Raw genomic sequence first — 17460 nt, 5'->3', positions numbered from 1 at the left:
GTTAGAATAGTATCAAGAATCTCGATTATATTTAAAACTCACAAAATAAGGTGACAAGGTTTTTGAAAATATCTAAAATATCTTGAAAATCTAGATTTTATGACTTATCCACAGTCCGAGTGTTTAAAAATGAAGACTCTAATACTATCAAGTATAACCCCCTAGACCCAGCCTAGACGTTATAACCAAATCTAGGCGGTTATATATCATATTCAGAAATTCTTTTCATATTTAAAATATCGTTAAAATCCATATAGTAGTATAATATGAAATTAGTCTTAAGAAATATTCATATGATATATATATATATCATAAAACCATATAAAATATATTCATAACAAAATATTGGTAATACAGATATACCAAGACAGTAGCAAAAACCTGTGTCACCAAAGTATAACTAAAGGTATATAGAGATATACAATGGTACAAAAATAGGAGTAGTCGGTCATCCTGATGCTAAGTCTGCTAATCTACAGTTTGTTACTATCTGAAAAGGTTAAAATTTACATAATTAGCTAAAAAGATCAATGTGCTCTTTGCGGTGTATAAAAACATACATATAAAATACTTCAGTAAAAAAATAGTTCATCAAACATGTTTTAAAAATATGAACAATACCCCCATTCGATCACCAGAACCATACACCCACATGTACACCCGGTAAGGGCCTTATACATATAGCATAAAGACATGCGGTAAGGACTTACCATGTGCACAAAGCAGAGGAGCCTACGGTAATGTCTTGCAAGTCATATACTATTCCTGATATACTTCCTCCAATAATACCCCAATGACAGTAATAAACATGTATGTATTCGAGTGAAAATGGTAGTTTAATCTATTAAAACATGAAAATATTTTATACTCAGAAATCAGTTATAGAAATATAGTAACCAGATATCATATCAGAAATATATAATAAATCAAATATCAGATAAACACTATTCAGAAAATCATGTATCATATCGTAAAAATATTTAGTATCATTAGAAATCTAAAACAGTTTAGATAAATAATTTAAAATAGTAATGTAACACCATTAGATACACACCTGTACCGATCTGAGTAGTTTGATAGGGAAGCTTACTACTGAGTATGTCGATCATGATCAGTGGCAATGCTAGATCCTACGAATCAGAAAATCTATATCATAATCCTAATATGAATAATAATAATATTTATTTATACAGTTTACGAAAACCTACGAGTAACTCTCGAAGGACGCAAATCGTGCAGATCTGAGAGATGGGAAGCACTGAATCTAAACGACCCTCAGTCGGGGAAGACACAAGTACCTTCATAAAAATATATACTCGAATCAATTTCATAATCAAATCTCAAATAAATAAGCAAAAATGTTAAAAATACTAAGCATTTTCGGATTAAGTAGCTCAATTTAAGGCTTTTGGGTTAGAATTTGGCAAAATGGATCACAAAATCGGACTCTGGACGACAAAAAACGTTAAGATGTAGGTTTTCAGAAAAGTCAATGACGGTCAATGATCAACCGATTCGATTCGGGTTGGACCGGGTCGAGTCGGATTGTGTCAGACAAACGGGTCGGGTTGGGTAGCTTCTAGAAGCCCACCAGGAGGTGAACCTTCCACACGCGCAACGGCGGCGCGTACGGGACCTTTGAGGGTCGAAAAAATAGCGAAAAAAATCCTATATGCTTTTTAAGTGGTTTTTAGACACTTACCAAGCTTTGTTCACAACGTTAAACGACGGAGAGCTTGATTTCACAACGTCGAAAACTTGATCTTCCTTACCCCCTAACATATCTATGGCAACGAAGACAAGATGGACATCGGTGGACTCGAAACGATGCAAAGAACACAATGGTGCGGAAGGTGTCGAAAATGGAACAACGATCGACTATGAAATGTCGATTAAAGATTTCCTACTAAAAGAGGAAAGATTGAGAGAGAGAGAGAAAATAAGGTTTCTAAATAAGGAAACTGTCCAAATTTGGGGTTATATATAAAAAGAAAATGTTAAAATTATGTCATAGGTCCTCTATTTTTTATACTTTCTGAATTTGGATCCGAATTCAATTAAAATTTTACTTTGATCCCTGAATTTAATTAAAATTTTAATTTAATCCTCGAAATAAATTTTAAGAAAAATTTTTACCCTAATTTGGGGTGTGACATTCATAGATGTTCACAATAATAAAAAATAAGTCATGATTGAGTTGTGATAATATCATTTTGTCAACGAGACTTTATTATAATATACATTTTTATGTTAATGTTGATAAAATTTATCTTTTTTGGTCGGTAATGATGTTTGTTTGTATATATCATTTGTTTAAGTTATTTAATTAAGTTTCAAATATATTTTATATGGTCTTTTTTTATTCTCAGGCGACTAATTTATGTATTTAGATGATTTTAGAAAAATATATTATTTCTATAATTAATTTATTCTTACTTATTATAATTTATAATTAGGAGATTGTTGTTTCAAGCGAAACAAATTAGAATAAAACAATGTATTTTGGGCATTTTAGGATCACATGAATTGTCTAACTCCAATGCTTGCTGCCATCTGTTTGATTGTTTTAATTAACAGTGCTCACGAATTGTTTATACGTAATTAAGCTTTGTTTTACCCTGTTAACTTGTTGTAATGACTTCCATCATAAATGGTAAACGTAAAAAAGAGAGAGTAAACCACTGTTCAAGTACATTACCTTCTCATCAATATATACAAAAGAACATCAAACTTCAAAGTTTAAGGCGAAAATGGAAGACCTAAGAGCACATAGAGCTAAAATAACTAATTGTCAAGCTCTCCAGTGAAGCTAAATATAGGGCCATATTAGTTTGACTACTTAGCGGTTCTATCTTATGTATCCTATTCATAGTATATTGTTAAAATGGAGGTGTTCAATATTTACCGTAGATAATTGTCATATTGATTCAAACATGGAAGAGTTTCAGCTTGAGGTGAAAAGCTACTCAGCATAGCCGGTTCGTCTCCGCCGTTTCTATATGTACTGCCTTGTTTTCGCTACTTCATTTCTATATTTTTCTTCAGTTTTGGTAGCCTTGACTTCAGATTCTGTTGGCTTTGATGTATCTTCTGTAATGTTATCGACGTCTGGAATTCTATCAATGGCCTTGAGATCACCTTCCCTTGATTTTGATGCATCGTTGATGCCTTCTTGACGAGACATATTTTGCATCTCTTGACCATTTTTAATGTTATTCAAGCTGTTAGTTTCTCCTGCTGAAGTTGATAAGCCAGAATTGGCTTCAGCTTCGGCTAATCTTTTGGATTCGTGTTCAATATCTTCAACAAAACCTTCACTAGTTTTCCTACTGGTATTTGATGGTTCAATGACAGCCTCTAGTTTACCTAATACCCGGAGTGCATCTTCACGTTCAATAACTTCGGTCTTGATCTCTTTGTTGGTTACATTATCAGCTACTGACTCATTATCCTTGAAAATATTATCAACTTCAACTGCAGAATTCTGCGAAAGGTTCTAGTTCAATGTCAATAAAGGATGGATCTGTAACATAACTTGCTGGCCATTGGATGCGGCTAAATAACATGTTTGAGTTTAGATACACACACACACACACATAAGATATTTAGTTCCGAGTCTTGACACACACATACATGCATAAGATATTGAGTTCTATGTCTTGACACACACACACACATACATAAGATATTTAGTTCCGAGTCTTGAGTAATACAGATTAAGCATTAAAGAAACAGAGATTCAGTGAAGGAGCAAATATGATAACATCTTATTTCCTTTTGTCTCTTTGTCTTCTCAAAAACCGGGTTTAATTAGAAATATGAGTGCTTTACTTTATACTAATTGCATTACCTTTCTTTGCTTTGTTGTTTCAACAATGCGTGTATAACCATTTGCTTCTGGTTTGTTGACATCAGCTTCCAGCTCATTTAATTCTTCAGGTCCTCCAATGCCCTCCTTACTGATTGAGAAATGAGATACACCTTTATTAGTTGTCAACTTCTCCCCTTCTTTATCATTGACTGCTAAATCATTGAAACCCGTGACAATGCTGCCTTCCTTAGTGACCTTCCTTCGAGAATTTGTGGGTTCCTGTGCAATTTAACAAGCAATGTGATTAGTACTTCACCAGTTTACAGCATAGCTTGTCGATTTAGAATTTTCATTTGTAAAAAAGAGAGGATGTGGTTGGGATATTTCATGAATCAGAAATATAAACAAGAAACAAGAAGTCAATAACCTAAGTTAGAAATTACTGCTAAATCAAAAACTGAAAAGATTTTATTTTGTTGTTGTAATTCAGTGCCAACTGAGGTATACAATAAGAATGGGAATCTTTTGCAAAATTAAGCATGGGGATTGCCTCTTCTCTTACCATAGTCTCAGTATCATCTGATTTAGCATTATCCTTTTCTGATTTTGATGGATCAATTTCGGTGTCATTTTCCTTTGTAATGCTTTCAACATTTAGGATGCTTTCAGTGACCTTGAGATCATCCTCTCCTGATTCTGATGCATCCATAACACCTTGACCAGTCAAAATTTGAATCTTTTCATCATTCTTAATGTTATTCAAAGTATTAGTTTCTCCTGCTGAAGTTGATTGGCCAGCATTGAATGCAGTTTTGGCTAATCTCTTGGATTCGGGCTCAGTATCTTCAACAGACCCTGCACTAGTTTCCCCGGTGGTATTTGATGCTTCAATGACAGCCTCTAGTTTACCTAATATTTGTAGTGCACCTTCACGTTCAAGAACATTGTTCTTTATCTCTTTGTTGGCTACATTATCAGCTACTGACTCATTAGATTTGCAAATACGATCAACTTCAGCAGCAGAATTCTGTGGAAGGTTCCAGCTCAATGTCAGAAAAGGATGGATTGGTAAGAAAACTTGCTGAACATTAAGTATAGCTCAATAACATGTTTGAGACTATTGTAAATGCAGTAGGTAGGTAAACTTTTCTAAACCTCCAAACATATGCATAAAAATTTAAGCATGCATACTTGTATCTGTCACTTAATTTTATCTCCAAGTAACATAGATTAGAAGTATTAATGATGAAACAGCTCTCCAACAAAGGAACAAATATGAGAATATCTAATCCTCATTCTTTATTTGGTCATTCAGAGAAAAAAATAAGCTATTTAGTAGTTCCGTCTTCTAAGATCCCGAGATTATGTAAAAACATGAATGTTTTACTTTATACTAATGTATTACCTCTCGTTCTTTTGCACTTTCAACAATGCTTGTATAATCACTTCCAATTGTTTCTGTTTCGTTCATATCAGCTTCTTGTTCATTTGATTTTTCAGGCCCGCTGATGTCTTCCGGTCTGATTAAGAATAGGGATTCGCCTTCATTAGCTGTCTCTCTTTCTTTTTCACTTTCAACAACTCTTGTACAATCGCTTTCAATTGTTTCTGTTTTGTTCATATCAGCTTCTTGTTCATTTGATTTTCCAAACCTGCTGATGCCTTCCGGTCTGATTAAGAATAGGGATTCACCATTACCTGTCAACTTCTTCCCTTCTTCCTTCCCAGTGCCTGCTGAATTATTGACATTTAAGACAATGTTGCCTTCCTCGATGACCTTCCTTGGAGCCATCTACAGTTTAACAAGGAACGCAGTTACTACATCAATTATATAGCCTAGCTAGTTGATGTAAAATTTTCATTTGTTACATGTTCCCCATTCAAATGAACTTGTTTCTAAATTTGAGTTCATGTTCCTCTAACATTTCACGTGATTTCAAGATCTGTTAAAAAGTAATAAAAGATTGAAGATGAAATGTTGACACTTTCATACGGACCTCCAATGTTCCAAGACTGCGGTTACGGGTTAATTGATTTATTGAATTCTCAACCCATTCATGAGCAATGTGAGGCATGTAGGCAGTTAATTTTTCACGTGCTTGTTCATATGCTAGTTTGCTTCTCACAACATCTTGCCTAACAAAGTGTGACAGACTTCGTTGCATTCGTCGCCCAACTCCTGATACAGGAGTTGGGCTTGGCAGGATATTTTGTGGTAATACAGACCTTGGAGATAAAAATGAGCTGACAGAAACTTGTTCAAGCATCAATCTTCGATTTAGAGCCCTTGCAATAGAATCACGTAATCTTTTTTCCAATATATTATTCTCTGCAGCATCTTTATCAACTTTAGTATCTGGAACAGATTTTAAGTTGTCACTGCTTTGAACTCTGTTTGGTGCATCTCTAGTGTTAAGCTCAGTTAAGGTTTGAGTATCTTCTTCAATATACTTTGAAGGTTGGCTTTCCTCTACTTGATCCACTATAATTTCTGGAACAGATTCTAAGTTGTCTCTTCTTTGAACTGCATTTGGTGCATCTATAGTTTTATGCTCGTTTAGGGTTCGAGTATGTTCTTCAATATACTTTGAAGGCTTGCTTTCCTCTACTTCCTTTCCAGATTCTATGGTACTTTTAACCTCATATGATGTTTCAAAATTATCATGACTGCAGTTGCTGGAACCTGGATGAGCTTCATAGTTTATATATATTGGAAGAGATGCACCATTCTCGGTTATATCTATTCTCGCAGATAGTGAACTTGTGCTATTCATATTTTGCTTGGCTTCATGTTCTGATGGAGAGATTGAAGCAACTTCAACAGATTCATCTTCAATAATATCACCTAATTCTCTTAGTCTTTTTCGATTCGCCTCTTCTCTTGCTAGCTTAGATGAACCTCCCCACAGTTCTTCAATTTCGGAATTGATATCCCTGTCAACATCCCCATCATATGTAACTAAATCACCATCAACAGATGAAACTGTTCCATCAATTGTTAATGGGGGTGAACCAACTTCTGGGACTTCAACTTGCAAATCAGAAGCTATGGAAAAGGTTGGGGGATGGCACTGTCGCCTACTGTAAAATGAATTAAAGTCTGACCTGCGCCTTTCAGATGGCGATGAGCTGGAATCAAAGGAAAGTCTGTTCATAGCTCCGCCCTTAGGAGGAATTGCAAGTTTAAGGGCCCTTCGAACATGATCATTATGTATCCCGGTAGAATTAATTGTTTGATCCAAGACCGGTTCTGTGTTTTCAGATGAAGATGAGTAGCAGGAATCGTTGTTTTTTATTGAACCTGTCTCCATTCTAACTTCACTTCCACTATCTAATCCTGGCTCCAGGTCATGAGGATTTTCCATCTTCTCTCCTATTTCAGTCCTATTGTTTAGGCTTTCTAAAATCCTTTCCTTTTCCTCTTCCAATAAGTTTACCGCCTTGTTGTGGTTCGGTTCTTCTAGCTCGACAAGAACAAAATCATTTTCTATACCAGAGGAATTAAGCCGGTGGTGACCTACTTTGTCTGATGGAAAAGGTAAAATGTTAAATCTTTCCATTAGATAACAGCAGACATAAAAAATGAAGAAAAAAAATAACAAAACTTCTATATCAAATTTGGAGTAATTCCATTGATTAAATAACTAAATACTCAAAGGCTATGGAGTTCAATTGCACGATCAAATTATTGTCTTGATTCTCTTGAATATGTTTAATTTTATTCCCCTTATGTCTAAAAACATTTTCTTGTGTATTTTTTTTCTTACACAGTTTTAGGCAGGGCCTTGAGGAAACTCTTTCTGCTATTTACAAAAGGCTTCCACAGAATAATGGCTTAAATCATTTGATTATGCACCTCAAAGCTTTGAAACAATGTCATAAGAAAGTATGAATAGAAAAGCCTTTCTACAGCCTAAATTAACAGGAAAAGATATAACAGGGATCTCAAAAATGGGAAATATATTGAATTTTATCTTGAGCTTACCCGACTTGGTTTCAACGTGCCTTTTTTCGTCACCATAAAACAGGTTAAATTCGGTATCATTTCGATTTTGACTGGTTGGATATGGAAACCAAGGTCCGCGACGGAAGCTTTCGTGCCTGCAGAAGAACATTTCCTTTTGGTTGACAGGCATGAATTCTTGTTGAAAACTATCTGCCATAAGGTTTGGTTTTTCATCTTGTAGATCATACGAAAGGTCAAACGAATTCCGTTTTCGCCACAAGGAAGGGGCTGAACCAGGCATCATTAATTCATCTTCATCAAGATTACTTGGAACCCCACCATTATTGTTTTTAGGAATTAAAATCTGAGCAAGTTGACTAGGAGGAACCTTGTGGATGCCCTTCAAGCTTTTCTCAATAGCCATTCTAAACAACTTTTTTGTTCTACGTTTTGCAATAAAACTATGCAGCCTTTTGTTTCTTTCTAACCCAAGATCCATACGATTCCTATGAACATCCCGTGTAGCCTTTTTACCGGCTCCACCGGATTCTTCCAATCTTTTTAATACTAGCTTACCATCACCAGGACCTGTTCCTAACGACCCTTTAAAGCTATCATCCGATACCCTATGAGGTTTCGATGTCTCGTTAATGAAGACCGTATTCGGAACATCAAGTGCTCGATCAGTTCCAGTCTCATTAGTTTTACCAGACAGACTATAATGCGTACATCTCACAAAAGGCACGTTTTTTTTCTCACTATGTTTTCCATCCCATTCTACGACCTCCTTTCGAGCATTTTGTCGAACACTTATCTGGGGTCGTAATGAAGGCTCATTTGATTTATTTACAAGTTTGCCATCTGCAGATAAACTTTCACCACTTTCGTTTTTCTTTATCCTTTGAGATCCAGGATGTCTGGTTTTCAAATAAAATCGAATATAAATAGCAGAGCAGACAACAATAGGGAAAGAGTACATAAAATAGGAGAAAAAATAAGGGGAAAATATGTACAAAAAGAGAACAAATATAAAAATCCCTGAAACATCTGGAAATCTTCTTACAAATTTATAGCAACAACTTCCAGAAAATCTAATAATTCTCCAGATGAAAAGTTGAATGCCCTTTGCAGTAACACTCATTTTTCTTAAAAAAAATAATTAACCTTCAGCAACAAAACAAAAGAAACAACCAAATTGGGTCTTAATAAACTCTTAATAATCCATTATATCGATTCGATGACAAGGAAATGACCAAAGAATTCAAATTCAAACATAATGAAAAAAAACTTTTTTTCACAAAAAGTACATAAACATGTAAAATAGAGGTCATGTGATGGTTTCGGATATGGGGCTTTCAATCTTTTTTAGAAAATTTCTTTTTGGTGGATAGTTTATGGTTAGATCCTTCAAATTAGGGCTATTCTCTGCCATTTCTTTTTCTCTTGCTTCCCTTGATTCATGGGAGCAAAATATTAGAAAACAGGTAAATGAAGAAGTGACGGTTAACATTGTAAGTCTGCTTTAGTCATATGACCCTTGAATTTCAACAATGATGCATTTTCACCACCATAGTTCCAAAACTCTCCACAAAGACTCGTTAAGCAACGGTTAAACTGAATCATGGGCTTTGTTAATTTGTTCTTGCGCAATTAGGTTTTTCAGTTAGAGTAAGCCTTATGCCGTTGCTCGCAAGCAATAAAGATCATTTCAAAATAGCTTATACTTATTATTTGTCATTTCTAATAAATTAAAATATAGTGCGTTCTTTTTTATATTATTATTTTTCATGCAAACACATCATCTTATATCATCTGTTGTATTTTCCTATAGTTTCTTTTATTCTCTGTTCTTTTAGTGACTTAACATTAATTATGTGAGCAATCTCGTGAAATTCAATTTTGAGTAGTTCATTGATTCTCCCTTCAAGTTGCAAAGCAAGATAAATTTAAGATTGGTGAAAACGAATAAATATAAAGCATAATCTTGTTGAATGACAGTTTGTTAAGTTTGTTATTCCGTAACAATTATATCATCTCGAATGAAGAGTTGTTTAATATTTTATATTTAAGATTGTAGATTTACTTCTTGATTAGTGATAGTTATAAAAACATATTTATCATCTAAAATGATAATAAAAATTGAGTTAGAATTTATTTTTTTCTCAAAAACAATGTCTCTAATCTTATTTATCCCTCCCAACTTAACATTCTAAAAAAAATGTAGTTATTGACTAATTTTTTTTTTCTAAACATGAAATCATAAAAGTTATAACCCTTTGATCACTCAGAATAACCAATAAAATAATCACTTATTATTTTAGAGTCCAATATCTTATTGTCTTAACTTGTTATAAAAGAAATAATTTTTTTGTAACTGTTGATTCTTTTGAACTAAAACCCTAATAGTTCCATAATTATATTTTCTTTTATTGCCAATATCTTTAGAGGAATTTGTCAAATGAATACATTTAGACTTGTTATGCTTCAATCTTTCTTTATTTTTTTTCACACAATAAGAAATAAGCTTATTTAGCTTCCATTTCTCCTTTTAAAAGTTGTAAGTAATTTTGAAATGGTTAAAATAGGCCAATGATACTAAAATCACAAATATTGTTGAAGGTGTTACTTATAATTCTTAGCTCATTTAAAATAGTCAATAAAATAATTACTCATTATTTATTATAACATATATTTTTTGGTAATTTTATTTCTGTTGAAGATTATTTTGAGTGTTATTTGAAAACGGATATAAGATGAGATGGAAGGAAAATGTATAAAAAAAAATAGTGGGTTGGGACGAACAATATCCCGCCCGTCCAGTTGCTATTCCTATAAACCCAGAAATGAGGAAAAGACAATGTCATGGTATAACAGCCCAAATCAAAGCGTAAAAAAATCCCAAGGTAAGGCCCTAACTTAGCCAAGCGTGTGGTTACCAATCAGCACTAAACATGTGGTCACCGCTCAATCTTAGTCACAGTCCAACCCACTCATTACATGTGTTAAGTTCCACAAAACTCTATGTAATCTCTAAACACGAAATCTTTGCCCCTTTCTTCTTGATAGTCACGACACTGGAAACGTGACAGTTTTCCTTTTAATCCAACGACTCAAATTCTCCCAAGTATTCTCTTTCGCAATTGCTCTGTTATGATTCTCTATCTCTACGAATTTCTGCAGATAAAAAACGAGATTAAATCAATAAAAGGAACATGTAAATTAGCCTGTTTTTATTTTATTTTATTTTTTGAAAAATTTTAGGGCTCCCGCAATGTCCTCGATTGAATTTATACGACCGACGACGATAACAACCCACGGGAAATTCAGCACAAATTCTTACTCTAATCTTCTTTACCTATATGGATTAAACATCAACACCAATCGGTTTAGGGTTTTGCGACAAACACCGAACCGCTTCTTCTCCAATCCTATGACTTCCACCCTAAAGAACGCCGCCGTTGTGGGAAACCGCGAGAGGTTAAATCTTTACGGAAGAGGTAGATTAATGTTCAAAGAGAGCAAAATTTTGGCTAATTGTACAGATAACAGCGATTCGAAGTCGAGTTCCGGCGAGAAAAATGAAAGCGAAGGTGGGCAAAAAGTGAGGCAGAAACAGAACCCGACAAACTCGGGTGGTTCGACCAATCAGAGAGGAGAAAAGAGCGGAAGAAGCGGGCTTTGGTGGTCCAAAGGGAAGAAATGGCAGTGGCAACCGATAGTTCAAGCTCAAGAAATTGGCGTTTTGCTTTTACAGTTGGGTATTGTTATGTTGGTTATGCGATTGCTCCGCCCCGGGATTCCGTTACCTGGCTCCGAGCCTAGGACTCCAACGACCTTTGTCAGTGTTCCTTACAGTGAGTTTTTGAATAAGATCACCGCTAATCAAGTCCAAAAGGTGGAGGTTGATGGGGTTCATATAATGTTCAAATTGAAGAATGAAGTGAGTGTTCAAGAGAGTGATATTGGTAAGTTTCAAGAGTCGGAATCTTTGTTGAGGAGTGTAGCGCCTACGAGGAGAATTGTATATACAACAACTCGGCCTAGTGATATTAAGACTCCATATGAGAAGATGCTGGAAAATGATGTGGAGTTTGGTTCTCCTGATAAACGATCTGGTGGCTTCTTGAACTCTGCATTGGTAGGTTGTAGTGTTATTTTGTACGTTGATATGATTTGAGTGAAACTAGTTTAATTACTTTTTTGAAGCTTTTTTTAGTATTCTTAAATGTGTTATTGGTAACTTGTTTGAATTGTCTTGGTTATGTTAGTGTAATAGTTTTTTGTGGTAAGCTGCCTTCTCGTAGTATGTAACTTAGAATATGAGAATATATTCTCTTGCTTTCTTTGGATTAGGAATCTTAATGAATGATCTGATGGGCCCTCTATTATAGGGGATCTATTTCCTTTTGAAGTGACAGGAATGTAAAGGTTGTAGTTGGTGGGACTGAGATTGGTTACAATTTGGGATAAGAATATCTTCAGTTACTCCCGTTCACTTGGTTCTTTTTATGTGATGTTTTCGTATACATCTTTGGTGGGATTTTATCCATTTGACTTCCTCTCTTTTGCAGATAGCTTTGTTCTATGTTGCTGTTCTTGCTGGACTTCTACATCGATTCCCTGTGAATTTTTCTCAGGTTTGGATTTGCTTGTATGTTCTTCGAGTGCTAAGATGTCTATGTTGAGAGAAATTATTTTATGGACTCGTCCCACCATGTCCCTACCAATGAAAACCACCCACTTCACCTTTTTTTACCTGTCATCAATCCACTTAAATTTAACTTCCAAGTAACCACCCATAACAATGTTGACCTGGAGAAAAAAGTGAAGATTATGATGACATGGAGGAAAAGGGTGAAGTGGGTGATTTTCATTGGTAGGGACCATGGATGACATGGTGGGAAGGAGTCATAAAATAATTTTTCCTGTGTGGCATTTATGCGTTCTGATCTGAATCATGCATGTATGCAGCATACAGCTGGTCAAATTCGGAATCGCAAGTCGAGAGGTTCTGGGGGTTCAAAAGTTTCTGAACAAGGGGAAACAATAACTTTTGCTGATGTGGCTGGTGTTGATGAGGCCAAGGAGGAGCTTGAAGAAATTGTGGTATGTTAAATATCATCTACTTAGTTTGCTTCCTGCAATTGATGTTTATAGTACATGCTTCGCTAAACTATATTATCGTCTTAATGTGTTTATGTTTACTGCCCAGGAATTTCTTAGGAATCCAGACAGGTATATACGGCTTGGTGCTCGTCCTCCCCGAGGAGTTTTGCTGGTGAGTTGATAAACATTGTGGCTTTTCTGAAAAAGATTAGGTGAAACTTTATGTCATGCTGTTGAAGAAGCTTTGGGTCTAAGAAGCCACTGGCTAATGGCTATGTGAAAATTGTTGCATTAAGTTTGCTGCTTCCGTCTCTTGCTCTTAGAGTATCTTTCACCTAAAGTTTTTGGTCCTCTAAAGTTTTCTGCTTGTCATTGTTTTCAAGGTAAGTTCACAAGTTTTTCAGATGGAATTCAATGTGCGCACCGTTTCCACTCAGTGCTTAGATGCTAGTATTATATGATGGTTTCCTGATATCATTAGCTCATTTCAAAGATTGAAATATGGTTGTTATCTATGGTTTTATTTGTGATGCAGGTGGGTCTTCCTGGGACAGGTAAGACTCTTCTAGCAAAAGCTGTGGCCGGTGAAGCAGAAGTTCCATTCATAAGTTGTTCTGCAAGTGAGTTCGTAGAGTTGTATGTTGGCATGGGTGCATCTCGAGTTAGAGATCTCTTTGCACGAGCTAAGAAGGAGGCACCATCAATAATATTTATTGACGAGGTTAGCCTATGTTTTTATTATTTTGTTGGAATAGTCTGTTTAACTTCTTGATTTGCTGTAATTTTCTGACACCTTTCCTTGCGCACAGATAGATGCTGTGGCTAAAAGTCGCGATGGTAAATTTCGCATTGTTAGCAATGATGAACGGGAACAAACTTTGAACCAATTACTTACTGTAACTTTCCCTCCATCATAGTTTTTTTTTCTCATTTGGACCTGTGGTTCCCCTTCATAGCTAATATTTTGGAACTACATTTCAGGAGATGGATGGATTTGACAGCAATTCTGCTGTGATTGTTCTTGGAGCTACCAACCGTTCTGATGTCTTGGATCCTGCCCTTCGTCGACCAGGGAGATTTGATCGTGTTGTTATGGTTTGTATGATGTGCTATGTTTTAATTAACTCGCTGAATGTTGCAATTTGCCATATCAACCAGTTCTTGCTCAACCCTTATCGCATGGATGTTATGTCTGGTATGGTTTCAAGGTCGAGGCTCCTGACAGGATTGGAAGAGAAGCTATTATAAAAGTTCATGTTTCTAAGAAGGAACTTCCCCTTGGAGAGGATGTTGATCTTGGTGACATTGCCTCTATGACTACTGGTTTTACTGGGTATTTCTTTCTACTTTGTCATATTTAAATACTACTGCTTCCCACTCTCCTCCTTCAGCTTCTTTCTTCTTAAATACTTACTTTTTGATGAAGTGGGAATAACTATATGATCTTTTTAATTTTGCAGGGCTGACCTTGCAAATCTGGTAAATGAAGCAGCCTTGCTTGCTGGAAGAAATAATAAAGTTGTTGTAGAGAGAGATGATTTCATTCGGGCAGTAGAACGATCAATAGCTGTAACTCTCTCTCTCTCTTTGAGCAAAATTTTGTTTGTGTATTTTTTACAATTTTCTTGTTGCGATTTGTGACACATCATTTTACATCCATTCTGTTCAACTGTTTCCTTCACCCATGTGTTTGAAGAATTTATATCACATTTTTCCTTGTCTTGAAGTTAAGTTTTAATGAGGGGAAAATGTTTTATGCAATGCTTTTATATTACCTTTTGCACTTTCTGATCAGACTCAGAGGGATAAAGGATTTTGACTAATCTACTGTTATTTACACCATTCCTCTTAGACATCTGTCTCACGGGATGTGTAATTATACTGAAGAATTGAGTGACAAAAAGATTTATATTTCCTAGGGCATAGAGAAGAAAACTGCCAAATTGAAGGGAAGTGAGAAGGCTGTGGTTGCAAGGCATGAAGCTGGCCATGCAGTAGTAGGTACAGCTGTTGCAAACCTTCTTGGTGGACAGCCACGTGTTGAGGTAAACTATGGCAATAATGAACTTAATGTTCTCATTTTCGCTCTTTATTATATCTTAGTCTGAAATTTGGAAACGATAAAGAAAATATGAAATTTGAATGGAATCTGAAGTTCCGAACCTGCATCCATGTAACATATGGTTTAGAAGACTGCATCAACTGTCTGTCATGTACTAGAGATGGTCACAGGTCAATCATATCTATTGTATCATTATTTATTAGGTGATAGGCTTGTTAGTTTTTGCCCTTCCTAAACGTGTGTTTCTCTTTTGTTACTTGGGAATTGGAAAGGTCTGGCAATACCTAGAGTAAAAAGGCTGACCAAATGTTCTCCAGGGTGGATCAACTTTGACCTCTGTTTATGAATGTCAAAAATGGAATGTCTAGCATTTGGTGCATTGAGTTCAATTTCAGTTAAGAAAGTTGGAACATGTTAAAAAACAAGGTTTCTTCTTCCAAACCCGTCCTGTTTTTTACGGGGTGGGAAATTGTAATGTTTGTACTTAATACCAACCTCAGAAACAGTTGTATACAATTTTCAAATCTTCATGCAACATTTTGTAAATAAAAAACTGATATTGGAGCATTAGGTTTCTTTACATGTTACATCAATTTCAATTCTTTTTGGGTACGTGTGGAGGTCCACTTGGTCTTGAGCTACAAAAAGAATTCAGAATTACAAAGTTCAACTTATGAAGGTTGGGTTTTTCAATAGAGACAATGTCATACAATGGACATAAATCATCCAATCTGCTTTTGTTAACGTTAAATGTGTGATATGATTACTAGTCAACTCTTTCTGTTTCTGCAGAAACTGAGCATACTGCCAAGATCTGGAGGAGCATTGGGTTTTACTTATATTCCTCCTACCAATGAGGATAGATATTTACTCTTCATTGACGAATTACGTGGTCGTTTGGTTACACTTCTTGGTGGACGTGCTGCAGAGGAAGTTATCTATTCAGGTCGTATTTCTACTGGTGCAGTTGATGATATTAGACGGGCGACAGACATGGCATACAAGGCAGTAGCTGAATATGGTCTTAATCAGACTATAGGCCCTCTCTCTTTAGCTACACTATCTGGTGGAGGCATGGATGAATCTGGGGGTGCAGTTCCTTGGGGAAGAGATCAGGTCAGTTTTTACTCTTTCATAAAAGTTTTTATTGTTTCTGTTTCCATTCCTACACCATCTGTAATGAAGATTGATCCAGAATGGAACATACAGGGACAGTTAGTTGATCTTGTCCAAAGAGAGGTGAAAGCATTATTACAGTCTGCCCATGAAGTAGCCATTTCTGTTGTACGTACTAATCCAACTGTTTTGGAAGGGCTTGGTGCCCACCTGGAAGGTATAATATGTTGTGGCTAACTGTTTTGTATGTCAAAATTCTTGGCCATCCTAATTGGTGATTCATCCTTTTTTGCTATAGGTTCTTGTTCATGTATGGATATTGCCGTATTTTTCTCAGCATAAAATCTAATTGAAACTTATAAGGGATGTAACCGGTGATGATTGCCAATTTTTATTAGGTTAAAGCATCCTACCATTGGTCATAATATTACCTTTCCTGATATCGTTTTCCTGTTTACGGAATAAATTGCAGAAAAGTTTAACTTTTACCTTTAAAAAAAGAAATATTGTCCCATTCCTGTGTTAACCAGCCCTGTCTTGCTGTATGATGAATATGTATTGCTTTTTTGACAATGTTCCCTGACGAACTCTTTGGTTGAACTTGTCTGATCTTTAATGCTATTATACCTTGGTTTGTTTTAATTATCTTAGTACAATGGGGTTCGTATCCTCCTGTTGTAACATCCACACTCTTTAAATAGTTTGAATCTAGTTTTCAGGTTGATACTCTGTATCTTTAAAAAGGTGAAAGGGCAATAAATTATTACGTTACTTCATGTTGTGGTCTAATGAATGCTTTGCTTTATTCAGAAAATGAGAAAGTAGAAGGTGAAGAACTACAAGAATGGTTGAATTTGGTTGTTGCACCTAAGGAACTAATCAACTTTGTTGAAGGCAAGCAAGAGTCTCTTCCGCCGGTTCAAGTGGTCTCCGGATAAGTGGATTTTTGTTCATTGCTTGTCAAGATTGAGCATTCACATCGAGTCAACTATAGTTTTCTTCACCATCTTGACAGCCTGATCTTGTTGATGAGCATGCCGTGGCTACTATAGGCATCAAACCTCCCTTGTGCATTTTTGCATGTCTCAGCAAGGTGAGTCTTGGTTGTATTTTTAACACTACCAAGTATTTTCTTTGTTTTATTCTCACTACACTTACCAGAGGAAACCTAGAGAAGTGGTGGAGGTGAAGATTTATTTCGTTAAAAGCCTTCTAACTTGTCTGACGTTCTCGACATTATGTCAACAAGTTTGGGCTGGTCTCCAACACCTGTTATGTTGTAAATTGACTGTTATTTCCGTTAAAAAGTCCAAAACTGGTGGAATTTATAACAGTAATCGAGTTGTACACAATTATTCTGTGAAATATAAGGTTAAAAAATGCTCGTCTTCAGAAGAACATTGTACCTAGAGTCTGCTA

General features: G+C 35.6%; 2 protein-coding genes across 2 annotated transcripts; one reads left to right on the top strand and one right to left on the bottom strand.

The window, feature by feature from the left end:
- Positions 1–4476: 4476 nt before the first annotated feature.
- Positions 4477–8736, bottom strand: LOC120142118. Its single transcript, XM_039156866.1, has 6 exons — positions 7797–8736; positions 5809–7337; positions 5510–5603; positions 5217–5362; positions 4526–4838; positions 4477–4484 (listed from the first exon to the last, which is right to left on the bottom strand). Exons 1-6 carry the CDS (start codon positions 8734–8736, stop codon positions 4477–4479), a joined length of 3030 nt encoding a protein of 1009 aa, XP_039012797.1.
- A 2225-nt stretch (positions 8737–10961) lies between these two features.
- Positions 10962–17379, top strand: LOC120142018 (ATP-dependent zinc metalloprotease FTSH 7, chloroplastic-like). Its single transcript, XM_039156778.1, has 13 exons — positions 10962–11895; positions 12329–12394; positions 12729–12863; positions 12970–13035; positions 13399–13584; positions 13673–13759; positions 13845–13958; positions 14072–14196; positions 14324–14432; positions 14783–14908; positions 15718–16041; positions 16135–16258; positions 16852–17379. Exons 1-13 carry the CDS (start codon positions 11029–11031, stop codon positions 16977–16979), a joined length of 2457 nt encoding a protein of 818 aa, XP_039012709.1. The 5' UTR covers positions 10962–11028; the 3' UTR covers positions 16980–17379.
- Positions 17380–17460: the final 81 nt, after the last annotated feature.

Source organism: Hibiscus syriacus, unplaced genomic scaffold (assembly GCF_006381635.1).
Source record: "Hibiscus syriacus cultivar Baekdansim isolate YM2019G1 unplaced genomic scaffold, ASM638163v2 tig00110819_pilon, whole genome shotgun sequence".
Classification (NCBI taxonomy): domain Eukaryota; kingdom Viridiplantae; phylum Streptophyta; class Magnoliopsida; order Malvales; family Malvaceae; genus Hibiscus; species Hibiscus syriacus.
This window is presented reverse-complemented; position numbering and strand designations above follow the sequence as displayed.

Bases quoted from the DNA above. Each gene is read 5' to 3' on its own strand.
- LOC120142118 (XM_039156866.1), bottom strand. From the start codon at position 8,736: ATGTACTCTTTCCCTATTGTTGTCTGCTCTGCTATTTATATTCGATTT. The intron at 7,338-7,796 runs GTAAGCTCAAGA...CTTTTCCATCAG, and splicing joins GCACGTTGAAACCAAGTCGG to ACAAAGTAGGTCACCACCGG. The intron at 5,363-5,509 runs GTAATGGTGAAT...AAAGAGAGACAG, and splicing joins AGAAGGGAAGAAGTTGACAG to CTAATGAAGGCGAATCCCTA.
- LOC120142018 (XM_039156778.1), top strand. From the start codon at position 11,029: ATGTCCTCGATTGAATTTATACGACCGACGACGATAACAACCCACGGG. The intron at 14,197-14,323 runs GTATTTCTTTCT...TTAATTTTGCAG, and splicing joins ATGACTACTGGTTTTACTGG to GGCTGACCTTGCAAATCTGG. The intron at 16,259-16,851 runs GTATAATATGTT...TGCTTTATTCAG, and splicing joins GCTTGGTGCCCACCTGGAAG to AAAATGAGAAAGTAGAAGGT.